Source organism: Mustelus asterias, chromosome 28 (assembly GCF_964213995.1).
Source record: "Mustelus asterias chromosome 28, sMusAst1.hap1.1, whole genome shotgun sequence".
Taxonomy (NCBI): domain Eukaryota; kingdom Metazoa; phylum Chordata; class Chondrichthyes; order Carcharhiniformes; family Triakidae; genus Mustelus; species Mustelus asterias.
In genome coordinates this window covers 19,624,529-19,649,556 of record NC_135828.1, presented here as the reverse complement: position 1 = coordinate 19,649,556, position 25,028 = coordinate 19,624,529, and the positions used below count along the sequence as shown (strand labels likewise).

Below are 25,028 nucleotides of genomic sequence, written 5' to 3'. Positions count from 1 at the left end.
GTTGCGGTAGCAATGTTTTGGCAACAACTATTTCCTGTGGTAATGAATTCCACAGGCTCACCACTCTTTGGGTGAAGAAATGTCTCCTCATCTCCGACCTAAATGGTCTACCCTGAATCCTCAGACTGTGACCCCTGGTTCTGGACAGCCCCACCATCAAGAACATCCTTCCTGAATCCACCCTGTCTAGTCCTGTTAGAATTCTATAAGTCTCTATGAGATTCCCCCCTCGTCCGTCTGAACGCCAGTGAAAACAATCCTAATCTAGTCAATCTTCCCTCCTCCATCAGTCCCACCATCCGCGGAAAAAGCTTGGTAAACCTTTGCTGCACTCCCTTGAGAGCAAGGACCTCCTTCCACAGAAAAGGAGACCAAAACTGCCCACAATACTCTAGGTTTCATCATAGAATTCACCATAGAATTATGTAAATTTACCTACAGACATTGGGAAGAACCCTTTCAATGTCGCTCGTCAACCTCTTACTTCATTGTGTCAACTGTGGAGCACAGGCTTAACCCCATTTATTCTTTTCCCACATTTACTGCATGGATGCTCACAGAATTGATTTACATGTGGAATAGTATTTAAAAACCTAAAACAATGTATGGTGCCCAGCGATGGTCTAATTGACGTGCTGTAGATTCTGCCAGGTGTCAGACCTCAGAAGACATGATTTGTTGCCAGTTCTGTCTTCTCGATCATAGAGCTACAACTCAACAGTCCAATTGCTCTACCATAGAATCCCGACAGGAGGAGGCCATCGAGTCTGTACTGACTCTCCGAAAGAGCATCTTACCGAGGCCCAACTCCCGCCCTTTCCCCATAACCCCACACATTTACCCTGACTAATCCACCTAACTGCACATCTTTGGACACTAATGGGCAATTTAGCATGGCCAATCCTACTAATCCACGCATCTTTGGACACCAAGTAGCAATTTAGCATGGCCAATCCTACTAATCCACGCATCTTTGGACACTAATGGGCAATTTAGCATGGCCAATCCTACTAATCCACGCATCTTTGGACACCAAGTAGCAATTTAGCATGGCCAATCCACCTAACCTACACATCTTTGGACATATGGAATCCCTACAGTGCAGAAGGAGCCCATTGAGCCTGCACTGACAACAATCCTAACCTCGTAACTCCACGTAATGACCTTGTTTAAGGGCCAATTTAGCATGGCCAATCCACTTAACCTGCACATCTTTGGAGTGTGGGAGGAAACTGGAGCACCCGGAGGAAACCCACGCAGACACAGGGAGAAATGTGCAAACTCCACACAGACAGTGACCCAAGGCCGGTATTGAACCCAGATCCTTGGTGCTGTGAGGCAGCAGTGCTAACCACTGTGCCATCCTTCCATGCCACATCTTCTAGACAACTTCAGTTTGGTTATTTGAGAGTTGTTTGGGTTGTGGGATTTGTTTGAACCATATTGATGTAAATCATTTAAAGCTTCAAGTACCCAGTTTAAGATGTCTGCTGAATAGTGTTGCACCCGGTGTGGCTTAAAGCTAAATCTAGCAACATTAGCCATATGTAATATTCAGTGTTGACTGGAAGGTAAAGTATGTTGGTGAAACCAAAAGAGAAAACGCTGGAAAATCTCAGCAGGTCTGGCAGCATCTGTAAGGAGACAAAAGAGCTGACGCTTCGAGTCCAGATGACCCTTTGTCAAAGCTTTGTCCCCTTTGACAAAGGGTCACGTGGACACGAAACGTCAGCTCTTTTGTCTCCTTACAGATGCTGCCAGACCTGCTGAGATTTTCCAGCGTTTTCTCTTTTGGTTTCAGATTCCAGCATCTGCAATAATTTGCTTTTTTTCCAGTGTTTATTATATGATAGCTGGTTACTTTGGTCTGCGGTATTGCTTGGAATAACTTTTTGCAGGAGACATCCATAGCTAATGCTAATCTAAATGCAGAAGCTGGACTTGTTCCATGAAGAGCTGCTGTTTGGTAAATGAATTTGCATTACCAATACCTTTGGGACTTTCTGATGAGATGGATCACGAGTGCTGCAAACTGTTGATCTTTGGTTCAAGTCTTGCAGAATCAGAACTCGCTGACGCCTGGTTCCAGCTTCTGGAGCACAATGTTGAGTAAGCATTTTGTTCCCTTTTTGATTCACGTAATTAGTTAGAATAACATTTGGCTGTTCTAAGTACTGTGTGAAATTCTAATAGTGCAATTGCCAGATTGTCACTTTTCTTGTCATCATTGTCATACAGAACAGAGGAGGCCCTTCGACCCATCAAGTCTGTACTGACAAAACTGCACCTAATCCCACTTGCCAGCACTTGGCCCATAGCCTTGAGTGTTATGACATTTCAAGTGCTCATCCAGGTACTTTTTAAAGGATGTGAGGCATCCCACCTCCACCACCCTCCCAGACAGCGCATTCCAGACCATCACTACCCTCTGAGTAAAAAAAAAACCTTTCTTCAAATTCCCCCTAAACCTCCTGTCCCCACCTCAAAATCACGCCCCCTAGTTATTGACCTTCAACTAAGGGGAACAGCTACTTCCTGTCTATACCCCTCATAATCTCATACACCTCAATCATATGGCTAATGTCGCTAGATGTAGCTTTAAGCCCCACCGGGTGTGGTCTTCTCTGCTCTTAAGAAAACAACCCAAGCCTATCCAGCCTCTCTTCATAGCTCAAAGGCTCCATCCCGGGCAGCATCCTGGCGAATCTCCTCTGCACCCCCTCAAGTGCTGTCATATCCTTCCCATAGTGAGGTGACCAGAACTGCACACAGTGCTCCAGCTGTGGCCTAACCAAAGTTTTATACAGCTCCAACATAGAAGAGTCATAGAATCCCTACAGTGCAGAAGGAGGCTCATCGGGTCTGCACTAGCTCTCCGCAAACAATCCCACCCTGGCCCAATCCTGTCACCCCACATATTTACCCTGCTAATCACCTTAACCTACGCATCTTGGGACACTAAAGGGCAATTTAGCATGGGCAATTTAGCATGGCCAATCCACCTAACCTGCACATCTTTGGACTGTGGAAGGAAACTGGAGCACCCGGAGGAAACCCACGCAGACACGGGGAGAATGTGCAAATTCCACACTGACAGTGACCCAGGCCGGGAATTGAACCCGGGTCCCTGACACTGTGAGGCAGCAGTGCTAACCACCGTGCTGCCATGGGTGAAGTGCTGAGATAGACTAGGTTAAGACTTTGATACAATGGGCGAGGACATAGAATGCACTCAAGCTTCTTGAAGATGTTGCGAGGAATGTTGTTATAATAAGTCCGATGGCATTTCCAGAAAACTGATTTCAACCCAATAGCAAAGGGCGAAGATGATTGAGTTTGCCTTGGTGTGTGTAAATGGAGAACTGATTCATTGAAGTCCCAGTTCTTCCAGGGGTACGAAGGAGCTCCAAAATGAATACATTGTGTAGATTTTCTCAGTAACTGTATGCTACATGTTTGATTGAAATGTTAATTAGCCTGTGGTACATTTATGCACCAGCAGAAGGTTTAGGGAGAATTTGCAGAAAGGTTTTTTCACCCAGAGGGTGGTGAAGGTCTGGAATGCGCTGCAGAGGGTGGCGGGTTGCCTCACATCCTTTAAGTACCTGCTTGTAGCCAAGGCTATTTCTCAAAAGGTGACCTGCTTTCCAGTCTAAATTGATTTTGAGTTGATTTTATTATTGTCACATGTATTTGTATGAAAAGTATTGTTTCTTGTGCGCTATACAGACAAAGCATACCGTTCATAGAGAAGGAAAGGAGAGGGTGCAGTCTGTAGTGTTACAGTCATAGCTAGGGTGTAGAGAAAGATCAACTTAATATAAGGTAGGTCCATTCGAAGGCCTGATGGCAGCAGCTGTTCTTGAGTCGGTTGGTACGTGACGACACGCATTTATATCTTTTTCCCAATGGAAGAAGGTGGAAGAGAGAATGTCCGGGGCGCGTGGGGTCCTTGATTATGCTGGCTGCTTTTCCAAGGCAGCGGGAAGTATAGACAGAGTCAATGAATGGGAGGCTGGTTTGAATGATGGACTGGGCTACGTTCACAACCCTGTCTAGTTCTTTGCGGTCTTGGGCAGAGTAGGAGCCATACCAAGCTGTGATACAACCAGAAAGAATGCTTTCTATGGTGCATCTGTAAAAGTTCAAACCAGGGGAGCTGGTCTGGGAATTGCGGGGCTCATTGTAGCTGATGGCAATAAAAGCAAAATACTGCAGATGCTGGAATCTGAAACAAAAACAGAAAATGCTGGAAAATCTCAGCATGTCTGACAGCGTCTGTGGAGAGAGAATAGAGCCAATGTTTCGAGTCTAGATGACCCTTTGTCAGAGCCCTAATGGTGTATTTGTCTAAATGGACCTACCTTATATTAAGTGGATCTTTCTCTACATCCTAACTATGACTGTAACACTACATTCTGCATTCTCTTCTTTCCTTCTCTACGTACGGTATGCTTTGAATGTATAGTGTGCGAGAAACAAAATGCTTTTCACAGTATATTAATACATGTGAGAATACAGAACAAAGAGATCTCGGGATACAGGTTCATAGATCCTTGGAAGTGGAGTCACAAGTGGACAGAGTGGTGAAGAAGGCATTCGGCATGCTTGGTTTCATCGGTCAGAACATTGAATACAGGAGTTGGGACGTCTTGTTGAAGTTGTACAAGACATTGGTAAAGCCACACTTGGAATACTGTGTACAGTTCAGGTCACCCTATTATAGAAAGGATATTATTAAACTAGAAAGAGTGCAGAAAAGATTTACTAGGATGCTACCGGGACTTGATGGTTTGAGTTATAAGGATAGACTGGGTGGACTGGGACTTTTTCTCTGGGGCTTAGGGGTGCTCTTATAGAGATCTATAAAATAATGAGGGGCATTATCAGCTAGATAGTCATATCTTTTCCCAAAGGTGGGGGAGTCTAAAACTAGAGGGCATAGGTTTAAGGTGAGAGGGGAGAGATACGAAAGGTCCAGAGGGGCAATTTTTTCACACAGAGGGTGGTGAGTGTCTGCCAGAGATAGTAGTAGAAGTGGATACAATTTTATCTTTTAAAAAGCGTTTAGACAGTTACATAGGTAAGATGGATATAGAGGGATATCGGCCAAACGCGGGCAATTGGGACTAGCTTAGGGGTTTAAAAAAAAGGGTGGCATGGACAAGTTGGGCTGAAGGGCCTGTTTCCATGCTGTAAACCTCGATGACTCTAATAAATCAAATAAACAGTTCATGCATTTTTGTTTATTTGGTTTCCGCCCTGGGGTCTCCGAGTAGGGTTTTGATTAGGTTGATTGACAGAGAGAGAGTCATGTGCTTAATGGGAGGAGCTAAGCTTGCAGGGGAGATGCGTGGTTTCTTTTTCATTTTTAAAGACAAGTAGTTCCTGCCTGGTTCTGAAACATCATTTCCTCTCAATGCCAACATAACAAATTGTTGGCGTCCAGTCTAACTTCATAATGTACCGTGGGAGTTTCTGATCTGTACCCTAACACTCGTGACCCAGTCAACGGCTAACAAAGTGTGCTTAACCCAGCTCCTTCAGATGTTGACTCGCTTAACTCTGCGTTTTTCCAACACGTTTTATTATTTCAGTGTTCCAGTAGTCCACTGATTTTCAAAAGCATTGCCTGATGAGGATTTGAATTTTTTTGAAGATGGTTTCAGTGGTAGAGGTGGGTTGCGGGGGGGAGGCGGGGAATTAAGCAGGGATTTATAGAATCCCTACTGTGCAGAAGGAGGCCATTCGGCCCATCGAGCCTATCCCACCCAGGCCCTAACCCCGTAACCCCACGTATTTACCCTGCGAATCCTCCTGACACTCGGGGGCAATTTAGCATGGCCAATCAACCTAACCCACACATTTTTGGAGTGTGGGAGGAAACCGGAGCACCCGGAGGAAATCCACGCAGGCACAGCAAACTCCGCACAAACAGTGACCCGAGGCCAGAATTGAACCCGGGTCCCTGGCATTGTGAGGCAGCAGTGCTGATCGCTGTGCCACCAGATTTAATTTTCTGCTCATATGATAGGGGAGGCGATGGCTTATTGGTATTATCGCTAGACTATTAATCCAGAAACTCAGCTAATGTTCTGAGGACCCGGGTTCAAATCCCGCCACGGCAGATGGTGGAATTTAAAATCAATAAATAATACCTGGAATTAAGAATCTGCTGATGAAAAACCATTGTCGATTATCAGAAAAACCCATGTGGTTCACTAATGTCCTTTCGGGAAGGAAATCTGCTGTCCTTACCCGGTCTGGCCTACATGTGACTTCGGAGCCACAGCAATGTGGTTGACTCTCAACTGCCCTCTGAAATGGCCAAGCAATTGTATCAATAAAGGGCACCTAGGGATGGGCAATAAACGCTGGCCAGCCAGCGACGCCCATCAAAGAATTCCGACAGTGACGAAGGAGGCCATTCGGCCCATCGAGTCTGCACCAACCACAATACCACCCAGGCCCTATTCCCGTAACCCCACATATTTACCCTGCTAATTCCCCTGACACTAGGGTCAATTTAGCATAGCCAACCAATCTAACCAGCACGTCTTTCGGACTGTGGGAGGAAACACACACACACACACACGGGGAGAACGTGCAAAGTGACCCGGGGCCTGAATCGAACCCGCGTCCCTGGCGTTGTGAGGCAGCAATGCTAACCACCGTGCCGCCCCCTTGTTGCAGGAATGAATCTTAACGAAAAAAGCACGTCAAGTACCAAGCTTCACCTTGAAAGTTTTGTAAATAATTGCAAACTGGTCAATCTTTTTTTTTTCTCTTTAAAAAGCATAATATATTCAATACAAGAACAGTTACGAGCCCCTTCACTTGCAAGCTCCTTTACAAATAGTGCAAAAAAAAAACCCCACAAATACATCAACGGCATTCGTCGGACATTTCAAAATCGGAAAAGTCTTGCGCGAAAGACATGCTTGAATCTCCAAACTGTATGTGCAAATTGGTTCACGCGTCAAGCAATAATTTATTATCACAAGGTTAGGGACCTTATTTTCAAAGACAACTTCATCATTTTAATGGGCTGTTGGGAGTTGAACTGAATAGTCTGCAAACCTGGCTCCCCAAGGCACAGACGTTGTGATATCTTGCTGTCCCGGAACTGTGATTAGCAATTTAATCTTTAAAAATAAGGCATATATATATACACACATTTATATTAATACTGCTGTCACCATATCTGTTACATGTCCTATCTCAGACCAGCAGGTAAACAATTTGCTGTATTAAAGTTTATTCATTATTAGCGTCACAAGGCTCACATTAACACTGCAATGAAGTTACTGTGAAAATCCCCCAGTCGCCACACTCCGGTGCCTGTTCGGGTACACCGAGGGAGAATTTAGCACGGCCAATGCGCCCAAACCGGCACGTCTTTCAGAGGAGACCGGAGCACCCGGAGGAAACCCGCGCAGACACGGGGAGAACGTGCAAACTCCGCACAGTCACCCAAGCCGGGAATTGAACCCAGGTCCCTGGCGCTGTGAGGTAGCAGTGCTAACTACTGTGCCACCGTGACGTATTCTTAGTTACTTGGAGTCACTGTAATAACGCGACGTACAGCTAGCCTGTCCAGGGAAAGCAAGGATGCAGCACCATCACTGTCCTGAGTTTGTACATTTAAAAAAAAAATACACACAAAAGAAAATCTGCATTGCTTGCGGATTCAAGCTACGTGTTATCCAGCATTCCCGTCAAGTTGTTTCCAAACATGAACAGAATGTAACTAGCTGGGAATCGTTGAACACCCAGGGGTGTTTCTTTCGTAACGCCATCTGATATTGTACGCTCCCACAGGCTGTCTCTGTCCCCCATCGTTTTTTTTTTAATGGGAGGGAGAATGCACTTAACCGCAGTCAAAAGAATAACGCTGATTCTACATGGTTCCGTCTTTTGGGCCTGGTGTTGTGTTACACCATACGGTCATCTCTCTCTGCTGACTCCCCATTTCGAAGGAAGGATGTGCTGTCCTTGGAGAGAGTCCAGAGGAGGTTCACGAGAATGATCCCAGGAATGAAAGGTTAGGTTTGACCAGTTAAAGTCCAACAGATCTATGAAGGAGCAGCACTCCGAAAGCTTGTGATTCCAAGTAAACCTGTTTTAACCTAGTGTTGTGAGACTTCTTACTATGCCCACCCCAGTCCAACACCGGCATCTCCACATCTTGACGTATGAAGACTCTGGATCTCTATTCAATGGAGTTTAGAAGGATGAGGGGGAATCTCATTGAAACTTACAGAATAATGAAAGGTCTGGATAGAGTGGACGTGGGGAAGATGTTTCCATCAGTGGGAGAGACTGGGATCCGAGGGCACAGCCTCAGAGTAAAGGGACAACCCTTTAGAACTGAGATGAGGAGGAATTTCTTCAGCCAGAGGGTGGCGAATCTGTGGAATTCATTGCCACAGAGGAGGCCAGGTCATTGAGTGTGTTTAAGACAGAGATAGGTTCTTGATTGGTGAGGGGATCAAACGTTATGGGGAAAAGGAAGAATGAGGATGAGAAACTTATCAGCCATGATTGAATGGTAGAGCAGACTCGATGGGCCGAATAGCCCAATTCTGCTCCGATATCTTATGGTCCTTCCTGCCTCCACAATGTACTATGGGCCTATTTGGGTTAAAGATGGGACTTGTTCCACCAGTTTCAGGATTTTCTTTTCCTGCCCTTTCTAACTGAAAGCCATGGTAGCAACAATACTGACGGGCGGCACGGTAGCACAGTGGTTAGCACTGCTGCTTCACAGCTCCAGGGTCCTGGGTTCGATTCCCGGCTTGGGTCACTGTCTGTGTGGAGTTTGCACATTCTCCTCGTGTCTGCGTGGGTTTCCTCCGGGTGCTCCGGTTTCCTCCCACAGTCCAAAGATGTGCGGGTTAGGTTGATTGGCCAGGTTAAAAATTGCCCCTTAGAGTCCTGGGATATGTAGGTTAGAGGGATTAGCGGGTAAAATATGTGGGGGTAGGGCCTGGGTGGGATTGTGGTCGGTGCAGACTCGATGGGCCGAATGGCCTCCTTCTGCACTGTAGGGTTTCTATGATATTCTATGACTGCCCACTTTATGTTGAGCTAACTGCGGGGGGTGGCGGGGGGGGTCTCTGCTTGTTCTTAGCACACCCGGGCGATGTAGCCAGCACTCCCCACCCTACTGTTGTTATTCCAATAACAATCCCTGCTGGAAAATGTTCTGGAACCGTGCGCCCAGAGATCTGGACTGTGACGCACACTGCAGTTGGATAGCCTGTTAATGCATAAAAGCGAATGACTGCGGATGCTGGAATCTAATGCTGGAAAATCTCAGCGGGTCTGACAAGCATCTGTGGAGAGAGAGAAATCAGAGCGAACTGGATGAATCTTCATCAGAGCTGGGCTGTAATGCACGCTGGCTGTAAGGTTAGCTATGAGAGATGGCCTATATGAGTGGACATCGTAGAATCATCATTGAATCCCTCCAGCGCAGAAGGAGGCCATTCGAGTCTGCACTGACAACAATCCCACCCAAACCCTATCACTGTAACCCCATGTATTTACCCTAGCTAGTCCCCCTGACACTAAGGGGTAGTTTAGCTTGGCCAATCCACCTAACCTGCACATGTTTGGAGTGTGGGAGGAAACAGGAGCACCCGGAGGAAACCCAGACAGACACGGGGAGAACGTGCAAACTCCACACAGACAGTGACCCGAGCCGGGAATCGAACCCGGGACCCTGGCGCTGTGAGGCAGCAGTGCTAACCCACTGTACCACCCTGCCGTGCCATGAAACAAAATTAAAATAAATTAGTCTCTCATTAGTAAATGTAGATTTGTACAGATAGCAGTATTTGGTACAGTTGGTTGCTGTAAGGGTGGATGGGAGGGTTAGGGTTAGTGAACTACCTGTTAACAGGATGGGGGATAGTGGTTTTCACCATTCTCTATCAGTGGGGAGAGTGTGTGTGATGTCTGATTATGATGCAGCCACGTACCAACTGAGCAAGGGTGGCACCCAGTGACTCTGGGTGGGTGGGTGGACTGGGTGATGGTTAACCTGTTTGATCCACATCTCATATTCTATTCCCATTCCTAAATCCCCTGATTTCAATTCCTTTTTACTCTTCCCTGAATCCGAGATTCCCTGACATTCTCCCCGATTGAGGTTTCTCGGTATGTTGGTGAACACAGACGCACCAATCCCTGTCTGTCCCCCGAATCAAACCCTCACTTCACACTGCTTACCTTTCAAACACATTCCTCCTCCCCACCTCATTTCCAAGTGGCGGATTGTCCTGTTATCTCAGACAACAGCCAAGGGCTCAACGTTGTTTAACTGAGTGTCACAAAGGATATGCCCCCCGCCCCCACTTTAAAACACATCCCCTTTCAGCCACTCTGATCCACCCCTCCCAACACATCCCTGCATATAATTTAAGGATTGCATTTACACAGGTGCTGGACAGTCATTGAGTAATTCGGTCCTCTTGTGGAGTTCTGTTGGATTGAAACCGCGCTGGTCAATTAAACATCACGGTAATTCATTGAATCATCATGGAATCCCTGCAGTGCAGGAGAGGCCATTTGGCCCATCAAGTCTGCACCGACTCTCTGACAGAATATCTTACCCAGGCGCCCTCCCCTGCCCTATCCCTATAGCCCCACACATTTAGCATGGCCAGTCCACCTAATCTGCACGTCTTTGGACACTGTGAGGCAATTTAGCATGACCAATCCACCTTAGCTGTACATCTTTGGACACTGAGGGGCAATTTAGCATGGCCAGTCCACCTAAGCTGTACATCTTCGGACACTAAGGGACAATTTGGCATGGCCAGTCCACCTGACCTGCACATCTTGGGACACTAAGGGGCAATTTAACATGGCCAATCCATCTAACCCTCACATCTTTGGACTGTGGGAGGAAATTGGATCACCCGGAGAAAACCCACGCAGACACGGGGAGAACGTGCAATCTCCACACAGACAGTCACCCGAGGCCGGAATTGAACCCGGGTCCCTGGCGCTGTGAGGCAGCAGTGCTAACCACTGTGCCACCGTGCCGCCCTTGACAGGGATAAAGAGCCACATCCCTGTGGTGTAAGTGCAGGTGCTTTGAAACCCATGGGTTGTGCCAGTGGGAATGAATCAAAATCCATTTTCTCATGGGTACCACGTGGTGAATAGTGTGTTCGGATGTCACGGTGAACATGAAAGCCCATGTTTCATGTTTAGAGCGTGGTTTGCTTTCACTGATGTGAGAATTTGTTGGAAGTGGTTAAAGGCAGAGGTAAAACGAATCGTGTCATTGCTGGCTCTTGTCTGAGTGCATCAGTGCTGGAAGTGTACAGTCATGAAGTGTAATGAATTCTGCTCGGGGGGGCTTGCAAAGTGGCTGCGGAAATGATGAGCGACGGAGTTACATATTCAAAATGGCTTCTGACTGGGGTGAAAGGGGTTAAAACGTCCCAGCTAGGAACAGGATTGCAATTTGGGGAGCAGGCGGCGTATCTGGAGAGGTCAAAATGACAGCCAGCGAGTTCTCAGAGGGAGCATTATAACATCCATCGTGTAGACGTCACTTCAACTCTTAAAGAAGTGTCGGTTTATATTTTGGACACAACTCCAGTAGATGTGGTAAAGAAGGCATGCTTCCCTTTATTGGTCGGGGCACTAAGTACAAGATGCCATGTTGCAGCTTTATAAAACTTTGGTTCGGCCGCCCTTAAGCGTTCAATTCTGGTCGTCACATTACAGGAAGGATGGGGAGGCTTTGGAGAGGGTGCAGAAGAGGTTTACCAGGATGCTGCCTGGATTAGAGGGTATGGGATATAAGGAGAGGCTGAACAAACTAGGGGTTGTTTTCTCTGGAGCGGCGGAGGCTGAGGGGAGATCTGATAGAAATCGATAGAATTATGAGAGGCATGGATAAGGTTGACAGTCAGAATCTTTTTCCCAGAGTTGAAATGTCTAATACTAGGGGCCGCGCACTTAAGGTGAGAGGGGGAAGGTTCAAAGGAGATGTGAGGGGCAAGTTTTTTACACAGAGAGTGATCGGTGTCTGGAACGCGCTGCCAGGGGTGGTGGAGGCAGCAGATACAATAGGGGTGTTTAAGGGGCTTTTAGATAAACACATGAATATGCAAGGAACAGAGGGATATGGACCAAGGGCAGGCAGAAGGGATTAGTTTAATTTGGCGTCATGTTCGGCACAACATCGTGGGCCGAAGGGCCTGTTCCTGTGCTGTACTGTTCTGTGTTTAACCCCACAGGCCACCCAGCGAAATATGATGGAAACCCTAGTTTCTCATGAGCTAATTAGTGTCCTTTGTAAACTAAACTAATCCGCCCCACATCTCTCTTGGCCAGTTATCATCAGGCTTCTACACTGGTACTGGACTTGAGTCAAGTATTCTTTCATTTCACATTATCTGTATTGTTATTTAGCAGTTGGAGATTTAGATGTGCTTTGGTTGATAATTAATAGTCTAAATACCAGGCCCTCTCCCTTCAGATCCACAGTTTTCTTGTGAAAAATGTCCTTTGTATTTGCTTTGACCTGGCCAGTTCAATAAGTTACCAAAGGGAAAAAGGGGGAAACTTGATTGTCTTCATTATAAAAGATTAATATTTGTTTTTGATCCTCTGAATAGACTACAAATTAACAAGCAGTTGTTAAAGATCAGAGTCTCAATGGCCAGCAGTGATGAGGATTAGTAACCTGAGAATTCAGATGAATGAGGGGGGATCTCATAGAGACTTATAAAATTCTAACAGGACTAGACAGGGAAGATGCAGGAAGGATGTTCCTAATGGTGGGGCAGTCCAGAACCAGGGGTCACAGTCTGAGGATTCAGGGTAGACCATTTAGGACGGAGGTGAGGAGACATTTCTTCACCCAAAGAGTGGTGAGCCTGTGGAATTCATTACCACAGGAAGTAGTTGATGCCAAAACATTGAATGTATTCAAGGGGTGGCTGGATATAGCACTTGGGGCGAATGGGATCGAAGGTTATGGCAAGAATGCAAGATTAGGCTATTGAGTTGATTAGGCTATTGAGTTGGATGATCAGCCTTGATCGTGATGAATGGCGGAGCAGGCTCGAAGGGCCGAATAGCCTCCTCCTGCTCCTACCTTCCTTGTTTCTACGTCTTTTGGACTGTGGGAGGAAACCAGAGCACCCGGAGAAAACCCACGCAGACACAGGGAGAACGTGCAAACTCCGCACAGACAGTGACCCAAGCTGGGAATCGAACCCAGGTCCCTGGCGCTGTGAGGCAGCAGTGCTAAGGGAAGCATTCCCACGATCTGTTGTGTGTGGTTTTTGTTTTAATTCCTATCCCCTTTGATTGCTTTCCCCTTTCTCAATTATTTTTTTTTGCCTGTCTGCAGATTGTGCTAAATCTCAGGTTTCTGACGTCAGACAAGTTTGTATCAGGGTGAAGTGGTCAGTTGCTTATTAATGCAAACTGTAATTTGGACAAAATATCGCCAGCATCAAGCTGTGAGGTTCTACAAGAGTACCTCCAGGAGGTAGTCTTGTACAGTGCAAAATACATGTGGTAAAATTGCCATACAGTCTACTGGATTGCTTCACTTTTCCAATTAATTCTACCAGGAAGCTAGGTCATTTTCACTTGGAGTTCAGGTGCTAGTGAATGGATATTTTTTCATATGTGCACATATATAGAAATGTTTTCAGTATCTCTGACCAGAGTGTGATCTAGAACTGGTATTATAACTGGGGGGTTTGCTGTTCGTCCGATAGGTCTTACATTGGTACCTGTAAATATAACGAATTCCTCAGTTATATACACATTTTGACAATTCGGCTCCTCGTATCGGTAGTGGCGTCAAACACTGAGTGACAAAAAGCCTCGCGTTCAACCCTTGCCCAGTCTAATCATTTGTGCAAATATCACGGACGCATTATCATTTCAAAAACCAGCCAAAACCTGGAAATATACAGACACCGCGGAAAAATCCTGCCAAGCCTTTTTCCGGGGCGCGGGGGTGGGACCCACCACCCCATCGAACGCTATGCCGCAGCTTCTCAAGTGGGAGAACCGTCGGCTTGGAATGTTTTTGGAGCGGAGATAAGACAGAAGACAGAGCAATTGCCGGAGTTGTTCTTTGGGAAGGGGACGTGTAAACAGCTTGTGGGAGCTACAAATGCTTCGGGACAAAAGGAAACACACAGTACAAAATGGAATTGTCTATTAATACTCACAACACATTAATCCATAACATTAAAAATAAATGCGTACGCCTCTTAGAAAATATCATTGTAAACGGTGGCTTCATGGTCTTGCATGTTGCAGTTTTGAGCACATGTTTGTCATTTGGGCTTAGCTTCCTTGGCTTCCAGTGTCAAGTCTCCTAACGTGGCAAAGAAGTCCTCCATCTCCTTCTGCAGCAGCTGGTTTCTCTTCTCTGCGTCTTCGCGGGCCCGCTCTGCGTTGCGCATCTTAATTTCAAGCATGGCGTATTTCTTCTTCCCTTGGTCCAACTCCTCCTCCAGCCGGTTGACTTGCGATCGCAGCTCTGTACTAGACCCTTCGAGCCTGGGGAAAGGGATACGGTTAGCCTGGCTCCTTGTCGACTTTTTACATCGGTTACATAATGTGGCGCAGGTCGCGTTGCTGCAAAGCTACTGGATTGGATAGAGAATTGGGGGCGGCACGGTGGCACAGTGGCGAGCACCACTGCCCCACAGCGCCAGGGACCCAGGTTCAATCCCCGGCCTTGGGTCACTGTCTGTGCGGAGTCTGCACGTTCTCCCCCCGTTGTCTGTGTGGGTTGCCTCCGGGTGTTCCGGTTTCCTCCCACAGTCCGGAAGACGTGCTGCTCAGGTGCATGGGCCGTGCTAAATTCTCCCTCAGATGTGCGAGGCAGGTTTTTTTACACAGAGGGTGGGGAATGTCTGGAACGCGCTGCCTGGGGAGGTGGTGGGAGCAGGTACGATAGCGGCATTTAAGGGGCATCGAGATGAATACATGAATAGGATGGGAATGGAAGGATATGGACTCGGTTTTACGGTTTTAGTTTAGGAAGGCATCATGATCGGTACAGGCTTGGAGGGCCGAAGGGCCTACTCCTGTGCTGTACTGTTATTTATTTTTGTTCTATACCCGAACAGGCGCCCGAGTGTGGCGACCAGGGGATTTTCACAATAACTTCATTGCAGTGTTAATGTAAGCCTGCTCGCGACACTAAAATAGATAAATAAACTTTAAAATTTAAACTTTAAATTTGGAGATATCCTGATTGGTGATTGGAGAATAGGACTCGTGTTTTGACCATTTGGAGCTAGTTTTGCTTTTGCACCATCTGGGATGAGGGTAAATGTGGGTTCTGTATTATCTCTAAACAGGATGTAATCTTTGAAAACTCTTAACCCCCCAAATGTTCCTCACGTTATAATTAAATTTAGGTTTGATCTGTTGCTGAAATCACGGGGGTGATTCTCCCGTCCCGACCCCCAACTTTTCTGGCGGGTCAGGCTGGGAGATGTGCGTCGCCGGCCTTGTACCGGGATTTGCCCACACGCCGGGAACACATGCGCATCTCCCAGAGCCGGAGAACAGTCGCCGGTCGGACCACGCTGGAAACTGGCGGGAAGGCAGGTAAGTCATTCGAACCTTTTTTTAAACTGTAGTTTAAATATGTTTATCAGTTCACCATCGGGAACTTACCAGTCCCGATTGAATCTTCCATCCCGCCAGGAGTACTTCATTCCGGCGGGATTCAGACTAGCTCCCCATGTTCGGGGAACTAGTGGGAGACCCTGCTGGAATGAAGGGGGGGCAATCGGGGCCTTCCCCAGGAGGTCGGGCAGCGGGGGGGGGGGGGGTGGGTGGGTGGGTGGTGCCCCGGGTGGGTGGTGCCCCCTGGGCATGGGCACCCTGGCAGTGCCCAAGGGACAAGGTGCCCGTGCCCAAGAAGCACCCTCGCATTGCCCACCGGGCATTGGACAGTGCCAAGGGGGTCGGGCCTAGGGGCAATCGGTGGGGATGGGGGATCCCGCTGCCACTCTCCATGCGGATCAGTCTGGGATGGAGGGAGGGCAGTGATCGGGGTGGAGGGGGGGTCTGCCGGGTTGAGGAGGGTGGGGGGATCGCCACTGCTGGGGGGGGTGGGGGGGGGGGTGGTGGGGCCTGGACATCGGGATGCTCTGGGACAGTGGGGGTCAGGGCTGGCCTGGGAATTGCTGTGATGGGCCGCGATCAGGCCATGAGGAGGCTGGAGGGGCAACACTGCGGGGGTCCCGGGCTGGCCAGCGATTGAGTTGGCCAACAAATGGGGAGACTGACAGATCGGGGCCACTGCGCATGCGCAGAGTTCCAGAACTGTCAAATTCTGGCGTGAATAGGCCCCACCCCCCCGGGGTTTTAAAGAGATTCACGACTGGGACCTCTGCAGTGCACAGAGTGCGGAGATTCGAGTGAGAAGCTGAACTGAAAAAACAGTCAGGATCTAGAACAGTTTTCTCATCAATTCAGCGCTTTTGTGAGAATCAGCCCCCCCCCGATATTTCTGTTGGTGGAAGGGTTGAGAGTCACGAGGCATCAATGTGGAGTGATTGGTAAAAGAACACAAGGAACTTGTTTTCCAGCCAGTGGTTAATGTCCAGAATGCACTGCCCTAGTGCAATTTATTTTTATTTATTAGTGTCACAAGTAGGCTTACATTAACACTGCAATGAAGTTACTGTGAAAATCTCCTAGTTGCCACACCCCGGCGCCTGTTCGGGTACACTGAGGGAGAATTTAGCACGGCCAATGCACCCTAACCAGCACACCTTTCGGACTGTGGGAGGAAACGGGAGCACCCGGAGGAAACCCACGCAGACACGGGGAGAACCTGCAAACTCCACACAGACAGTGACCCAAGCCAGGAATCGAACCCGGGTCCCTGGCGCTGTGAGGCAGCGGTGCTAACCACTGTGCCACCATGACGACCAGACTATGACTTTCAAAGGGGATAATTTCCCGAGGAGAGAAGGTTTGCGGGGCAACTGTGTAAAGGAGTAGGGCTGGCTGAGTTATCCTTGCAGACAGATAGCATGTACAGGAGAGCCCGGCTGAGCTCCCACAGGTATAAACAAAACGTTATCGCTTTTAACCATCTATTTCTTAAATTTGTCCTGGCCGCTTTGCCGATTTTACTGCTATGCTATCTCTTCGATTGGCGATCTTGGGGCTTGTGTGTTTTGCAGGACAAACATGTTGGATCTAATTTTCTCTATCTCTTCCCTTTCCCCACACCCTCCCTCTCTACCACCCCCCACAGTCCATAAAGCCCGCCCTGTAGAGCGACAACACTAACCACCCAACACAATGCACGTTTGATCACAAACTAAAGGCTTGAATTTGATTGGTAAAGGAATGCAGCTTCTGCCCCAATTTAGGCTGCTAAAATGTGACCGCCTTTCCTTGCCAACTCACGGTGGCACAGTGGTTAGCACTGCTGCCTCACAACGTCAGGGACCCAGGTTCGATTCCCGGCTTGGGTCACTGTCTGTGTGGAATTTGCACGTTCTCCCCGTGTCTGCGTGGGTTTCCTCTGGGTTGCTCCGGTTTCCTCCCACAGTCCAAAGATGTGCAGGTTAGGTAGATTGGCCATGCTAAATTGCCCCTTAGTGTCAGGGGGAATTTCATAGAATCATAGAAACCCTAACAGTGCAGAAAGAGGCCATTTGGCCCATCGAGTCTGCACCGACCACAATCCCACCCAGGCCCCTACACCCATATCCCTACATATTTTACCCACTAATCCCTCTAATCTACACATCTCAGGACACTAAGAGGCAATTTTAGCATGGCCAATCAACCTAACCCGCACATCTTTAGACTGTGGGAGGGAACCGGAGCACTCGGAGGAAGCCCACGCAGACACGAGGAGAATGTGCAAGCTCCACACAGACAGTGACCCAAGCCGGGAATCGAACCCAGGTCCCTGGAGCTGTGAAGCAGCAGTGCTAACCACTGTACCACCCAAATTTAAAGGGTAAATACGTGGGGTTACGGGAATAGGGCCTGGATGGGATTGTGTTCGGTGCAGACTCGATGGGCCGAGTGACCTGCCTCTGCACTGTAGGGATTCTAGGATTCCCTGATAACCAACTTGTATTCAGGAAGCACATTTAATGGGGGAAAATGTCCAAAAGGGACCACCCAAAGGACAGATTCGGAGCAATGCCCAAATCTTTATGGAGCTGGTTAATTTTGAGGAAGAGACGATTCGAGTTGGGAAGGAATTCCAATGAGTTGGGACCCAGATGGCTGAAGAAATGCCTGTTAATGAGTCAGTGAAGGAGGATATTTAAGTGACTGGAATCACAGGAGTCACAGCAGCACAGTTTTATAACACAGGAAGTTATGTGTGGTATGCAATTCTTAATTGATGACTCAGTTTCTCTAACCGCCAAGGCAGTTCCTATAATCTTTCCTCACCCCATTATTCCCTCTACTTCCATTATATTAACTAAGGAAGACCAAGGAAATTCGGCATGTCAGCTACGACTCTCACCAACTTCTACAGATGCACCATAGAAAGCATTCTTTCTGGTTGTATCACAGCTTGGTATGGCTCCTGCTCTGACCAAGACTGCAAGAAACTACAAAGGGTCGTTTGTACATGAAGTCCATCACCAGCCTCCTATCCGTCGACACTTCCCGCTGCCTCGGAAAAGCAGCCAGCATAACTAAGGACCCCCCCCCACGCATCCTGGGCATACTCTCTAGGGCGGCACGGTGACACAGTGGTTAGCACTGCTGCCTCAAGCGCCAGGGCCCAGAGTTCAATTCCTGGCTTGGGTCACTGTCTGTGTGAAGTTTGCACATTCTCCCCGTGTCTGCGTGGGTTTCCTCCGGGTGCTCTGGTTTCCTCCCACAGTCCGAAAGCCATGCTGGTTAGATGCATTGGCCGTGCTAAATTCTCCTTCAGTGTGCCCAAACAGCTGCCGGACTAGGGGATCTTCACAGTAACTTCATTGCAGTGTTAATATAAGTCTACTTGTGACGAATAAATAAACTTTACTTCCACCTTCTTCTGCCGGGGAAAAAGATACAAAAGTCTGAGGTCACGTACTAACCGACTCAAGAACAGCTTCTTCCCTGCTGCTGTCAGACTTTTGAATGGACCTTCCTTATATTAAATTAACCTTTCTCTACACCCTGGAATGTAACACTACATTCTGCACCCTCTCCTTTCCTTCTCTATGAACGGTATGTTTTGTCTGTATAGCGCGCAAGAAACAATACTTTTCACTGTATGCTAATACATGTGACAATAATAAATCAAATCAAATATTATTTTGAACTTATCAACCCCTCTTCATCAGTTTTGGTTCTTGGCTAACTTCCTACCTTCCCACTTTTAATGTTTTTAAAGTATTTAAAACCCACACTTGTCGCTGAACACCAGTTCCTGATTTCTCCTGCACTGTCTTCTGCTCTTGGGTACCCTATGCAATGTACCTTATCTCTTGAACGAGATATCTCTATAAACCTCAGTGCCCGATTAGATAAACATTCCCATATCTTCCAGGGCCGAGTTTTGGGATTCAGGTTGGAACTTTGTTTTAACTTTCAGAAGGCTAGACTTGAAATTGCCCTCGGCTCATCCGACCTTTGGCCCTTGACAGTTTCACAACCCGAAACTGAAACAAATGATCATGAGGCTTGGAATAAGGAAACCACAAGAAGATCCGAGGAACTTTGAACACTTGGCAGCACTGAAGCAGGCCATTCAGCTAGGGAACAAAATGAAGTAGGATAATCGGTACACTTCCAGATCTACAAACAACCCGGGACAATCCAGAGATAAAACTGAGCAAAGCAGGTGCTACAAAAATAAATCCATAGAATTGCAGAGAACATTAAATTGCTGATGAAGTGACTGATGCCTTGGCACCACTATCAGAATCCTGACTGTGCAAAAGGAAGCCATTCGGCCCATCAACTCTGCACCTACTCTCCGAAAGAGTATCCTACCCAGACTTTCCCCTCCACACTATCCCCGTATTTACCATGGCTGATCCACCTAACCTACACATCCTTGGACACTAAGGGACATTTACCATGGCTAATCCACTTAACCTACACATCTTTGGACGCTAAGGGGCAATTTAGCATGAGGAAATCCGCCTAACGTGCACATCTTTGGATACTAAGGAGCAATTTAGCACAGCCAGTCTGCGTAATCTGCATATCTTTGGACAATAAGGGGCAATTTAGAATGGCCAATCCCACCTAACCTCCACACCTTTGCAAACTAAGGGCCAATTTAGCATGGCCTGTCCACCTAACCTACACATCTTTTTACTGTGGGAGGAAACCAGAGCACTCGGAGGAAGCCCACGCAGACATGGGGAGAATGTGCAAACTCCAAACAGACAGTTGCCCAAGGCTGGAATTGAACCTGGGACCCTGGCACTGTGAGGCAGCAGTGCTAACCACTATGCCATCGTGCCATCCCAAAACATGGCACTGTGTCTCTAAATCTTTGTCTCGTCATTTTTTGTCAGATACAACTGTAGTTCTACCAGACCTCTTATAAAAGGATCGTTAACACGCCAAGTGTACATGTGTTTCAATCATTCTCCAATTTGGAGTCTTCATTAATGGCTGGTTGAGTTTATCAAGGAAGTAACAGGCATAGAGACCAGGATTATCGAGCTTCAGTCCCTAGCTTGAGTGGAGTTAGGTTAATCTGAGGTTAAGATGGCAATAAATGCTCCAGAGTTAGAGTGGGGAAAAATCATCTCAGGTCCCTATTACTTGATTATCTAATAAATAGGGGAGGCAGTGGCACAGTGGTATTGGCACGGGGCTAGTAATCCAGAGACCCAGGGTAATGTGTTGGGGAGCCAGGTTCGAATCCCGCCATGGCCGATGGAAAAATTTGAATTCAATAAAAATCTGAAATTAAAAGTCTAATAATGACCATGAAACCATTGTCGATTGGTTCACTAATGCCCCTTCAGAGGTGGAAATCTGCTGTCTTTAACTGGTCTGGCCTACATGTGACTCCAGACCCACAGCAATGTGGTTGGCTCTTAAATACCCTCGGGGATGGGCAATAAATGCTGGCCCAGCCGGCGACGCCCACATCCCATGAACAAATATATATAAAAAAAAACCTTGTTCAAAGTACAAGTGTGTGGATGTCAGATGCACGATAGCACAGTGGTTAACACTGCTGCCTCTCAGTGCCAGGGTCCCAGGTTTACAAGCTAATGTCCCTCAAAATTTGGATTAACTTTTTTTTTTGGGGCAGGATAAATTCTCCCTATCCCACTGTGTTTAATGTGTAGATTCGACCGAACAAAGCGTAGATTGTTCCTGCCCGAACATGTATCAGCTAGTTCTGCACACACTAAGGTCACTCTCCCAGTATGCGGAGTCCTTGATGCTTTATTTATCAGAGCGCAGGCAGCCAGCTGTCTTCCCTCCCTCTACAAACAAGTGTTCATCTCTCTCGGAACACATTATCAGAGACTTTAGGTGGAAGCCTCTCAGTTCGGACAATTCATTCGTGAAGACAGAAAAGGAGTCAGCTTCCTTTAATTGAAATCTTTTCTGGGTCACTTGTTACTTCTCTCCGACCCTATATTCATTCATGGGATGTGGGCGTCGCTGGCTGGGCCAGCATTTATTTCCCATCCCTGAGGGTATTTCAGAGTCAACCACATTGCTGTGGGTCTGGAGACACATGTAGGCCAGACCGGGTAAGGACGGCAGATTTCCTTCCCTAAAGGTTTCAACCCAGGGTGCAAGACATTTGTTTCGGATTCTCTGTCCAGACATTCTCATGGGAATGAACTGCAGTGTTGGTTCCATACTGAGGGTAAACTAACACAAATCTCTGATGGTTGGGACACGAGGGAGTAAACACCCATTTTTCTATCTGTGAGTAGCCACATATAAGGTGGCACGATGGTTAGCGCTGCTGCCTCACAGCGCCAGGGACCCGGGTTCGATTCTGGCCTCGGGTCACTGTCTGTGTGGAGTTTGCACATTCTCCCCCCCCCCCATGTCTGTGTGGGTTTCCTCCGGGCACTCCGGTTTCCTCCCACAGTCTGAAAGATGGTGCGGGTTAGGTGGATTGGCCGTGCTAAATTGCCCCTTAGTGTCAGGCAGATTAGCAGGGTAAATACATCGGGCTATGGGGAGAGGGCCTGGGTAGGGTGCTCTGACAGAGAGTCAGCGCAAACTCGATGGGCCGAATGGCCTCCTTCTGCACTGTAGGGGTTCTATGATTCTATTTATCATAATTCACATCTCTGAGGAGCGGAAAGGTATGTTTCTTTTGAATAGCGATCAAAAACTTGCAGGTTCCAGGGTTTAGATGTTTCAGTAAGTGCAGGGAAGGTAGTAAAAGAGGGGGAGGTGTGGCATTGTTAGTCAAGGACAGTATTACGGTGGCAGAAAGGACATTTGATGAGGACTCGTCTACTGAGGTAGTTTGGGCTGAGGTTAGAAACAGGAAAGGAGAAGTCACCCTGTTGGGAGTTTTTTATAGACCTCCGAAAAGTTCCAGAGATGTAGAGGAAAGGATTGCAAAGATGATTCTGGATAGAAGCGAAAGTAACAGGGTAGTTGTTATGGGGGACTTTAACTTTACAAATATTGACTGGAAAAGCTATAGTTCGAGTACTTTAGAGGGGTCAGTTTTTGTCCAATGTGTGTAGGAAGGCTTCCTGACACAGTAAGTAGATAGACCAACAAGAGGCGAGGCCACATTGGATTTGGTACTGGGTAATGAACCACGCCAAGTGTTAGATTTGGAGGTAGGTGAGCACTTTGGTGATAGTGACCACAATTCGATTACGTTTACCTTAGCAATGGAAAGGGATAGGTATATACTGAAGGGCAAGAGTTGTAGCTGGGGGAAAGGAAATTATGATGCGATAAGGTGAGATTTAGGTGGCATAGGTTGGGGAAGGAAACTGCAGGGGATGGGCACAATTGTAATGTGGAGCTTGTTCAAGGAACAGCTACAATGCGTCCTTGATAAATATGTACCTGTCAGGCAGGGAGGAAGCAGACGTGTGAGGGAACCGTGATTTACGAAGGAGGTTGAATCTCTTGTGAAGAGGAAGAAGGAGACTTATGTTAAGATGAGACGTGAAGGCTCAGTTAGGGCGCTTGAGAGTTACAAGTTAGCCAGGAAGGACCCAAAGAAAGAGTTAAGAAGAGCCAGGAGGGGACATGAGAAGTCTTTGGCAGGTAGGATCAAGGATCTAAAGCTTTCTATAGGTATGGCAGGTAGGATCAAGGATCTAAAGCTTTCTATAGGTATGTCAGGAGTAAAAGAATGACGAGGGTAAGATTAGGGCCAGTCAAGGACAGGAGTGGGAAGTTGTGCGTGGAGTCTGAAGAGATAGGAGAGGCACTAAATGAATATTTTTCATCGGTATTCACACAGGAGAGGGACAGTGTTGTCAAGGGGAGTACTGAGATGCAGGCTGTTGGACTGGATGGGGTTGAGGTTCATAAGGAGGTGTTAGCAATTCTGGAAAGGGTAAAAATAAATAAGTCCCCTGGGCCGGATGGGATTTAACCTAGGATTCTCTGGGAAGCTAGAGAGGAGATTGCAGAGCCTTTGGCTTTGATCTTTGGGTCGTCATTGTCTACAGGAACAGTGCCAGAAGACTGGAGGACAGCAAATGTTGTCCCCTTGTTCAAGAAGGGGAGTAGGGACAACCCTGGTAATTATAGACCGGTGAGCCTTACTTCTGTGGTGGGCAAAGTTTTGGAAAGGATTGTAAGAGATAGGATTTATAATCATCTAGAAAGGAATAATTTGATTAGGGATAGTCAGCACGGTTGTGTGAAGGGTAGGTCGTGCCTCACAAACCTTATTGAGTTCTTTGAGAAGGTGACCAAAGAGGTGGATGAGGGTAAAGTGGTTGATGTGGTGTATATGGATTTCAGCAAAGCATTTGATAAGGTTCCCCATGGTAAGCTATTGCAGAAAATATGGACACATGGGATTGAGGGTGATTTAGTGGTTTGGATCAGGAATTGGCTAGCTGTAAGAAAACAGAGGGTGGTAGTTGATGGGAAATATTCATCCTGGAGTTCAGTTACTAGTGGTGTACTGCAAGAATCTGTTTTAGGGCCACTGCTGTTTGTCATTTTTATTAATGACCTGGATGAGGGCGTAGAAGGATGGGTTAGTAAATTTGCGGATGACACTAAAGTCGGTGGAGTTGTAGACAGTGTGGAGGGAAGTGGCAGGTTACAGAGGGACATAGATAAGCTGCAGAGCTGGGCTGAGAGGTGGCAAATGGAGTTTAATGCGGAAAAGTGTGAGGTGATTCACTTTGGAAGGAGTAACAGGAATACAGAGTACTGGGCTAATGGAAAGATACTTGGTAGTGTGGATGAACAGAGGGATCTGGGTGTCCATGTGCATAGATCTCTGAAAGTTGGCACCCAGGTTGATAGGGTTGTCAAGAAGGCATACGGTGTGTTAGCTTTTATTGGTAGAGGGATTGAGTTTCGGAGCCATGAGGTCAACTGTACAAAACTCTGGTGTGGCCGCACTTGGGAGTATTGCGTACAGTTCTGGTCGCCGCATTATAGGAAAGATGTGGAAGTGTTGGAAAGGGTGCAGAGGAGATTTATCAGGATGTTGCCTGGTATGGTGGGAAGATCGTATGAGGAAAGGCTGAGGGACTTGAGGTTGTTTTCGTTAGAGAGAAGAAGGTTAAGAAGTGACTTAATAGAGGCATACTAGATGATCAGAGGATTAGATAGGGTGGATAGTGAGAGCCTTTTTCCTCGGATGGTGATGGCTAACACGAGGGGACATAGCTTTAAATTGAGGGGTAAGAGATATAGGACAGATGTTAGAGGCAGGTTCTTTACTCAGAGAGTAGTAAGGGCGTGGAATGCCCTGCCTGCAGCAGTAGTGGACTCGTCAACATTAAGAGCATTCAAATGGTTATTGGATAAACATATGGATGATATTGGAATAGTGTAGGTTAGATGGGCTTTAGATTGGTTTCACAGGTCGGCGCAAC

At 47.3% G+C, this 25,028-nt stretch overlaps 1 protein-coding gene across 2 annotated transcripts in view; it reads right to left on the bottom strand.

The window, feature by feature from the left end:
• Window positions 1-14,195: 14,195 nt before the first annotated feature.
• Window positions 14,196-25,028, bottom strand: part of arhgap22a (Rho GTPase activating protein 22a) — a 271,703-nt gene continuing 260,870 nt past the window's right edge. For both annotated transcript variants that reach the window (XM_078199641.1, XM_078199640.1), the window contains one exon: window positions 14,196-14,556. In XM_078199641.1, the coding sequence (XP_078055767.1) occupies window positions 14,331-14,556 (226 nt within the window). In that variant the 3' untranslated portion in view covers window positions 14,196-14,330. The remainder of the gene's footprint in view (window positions 14,557-25,028) is intronic.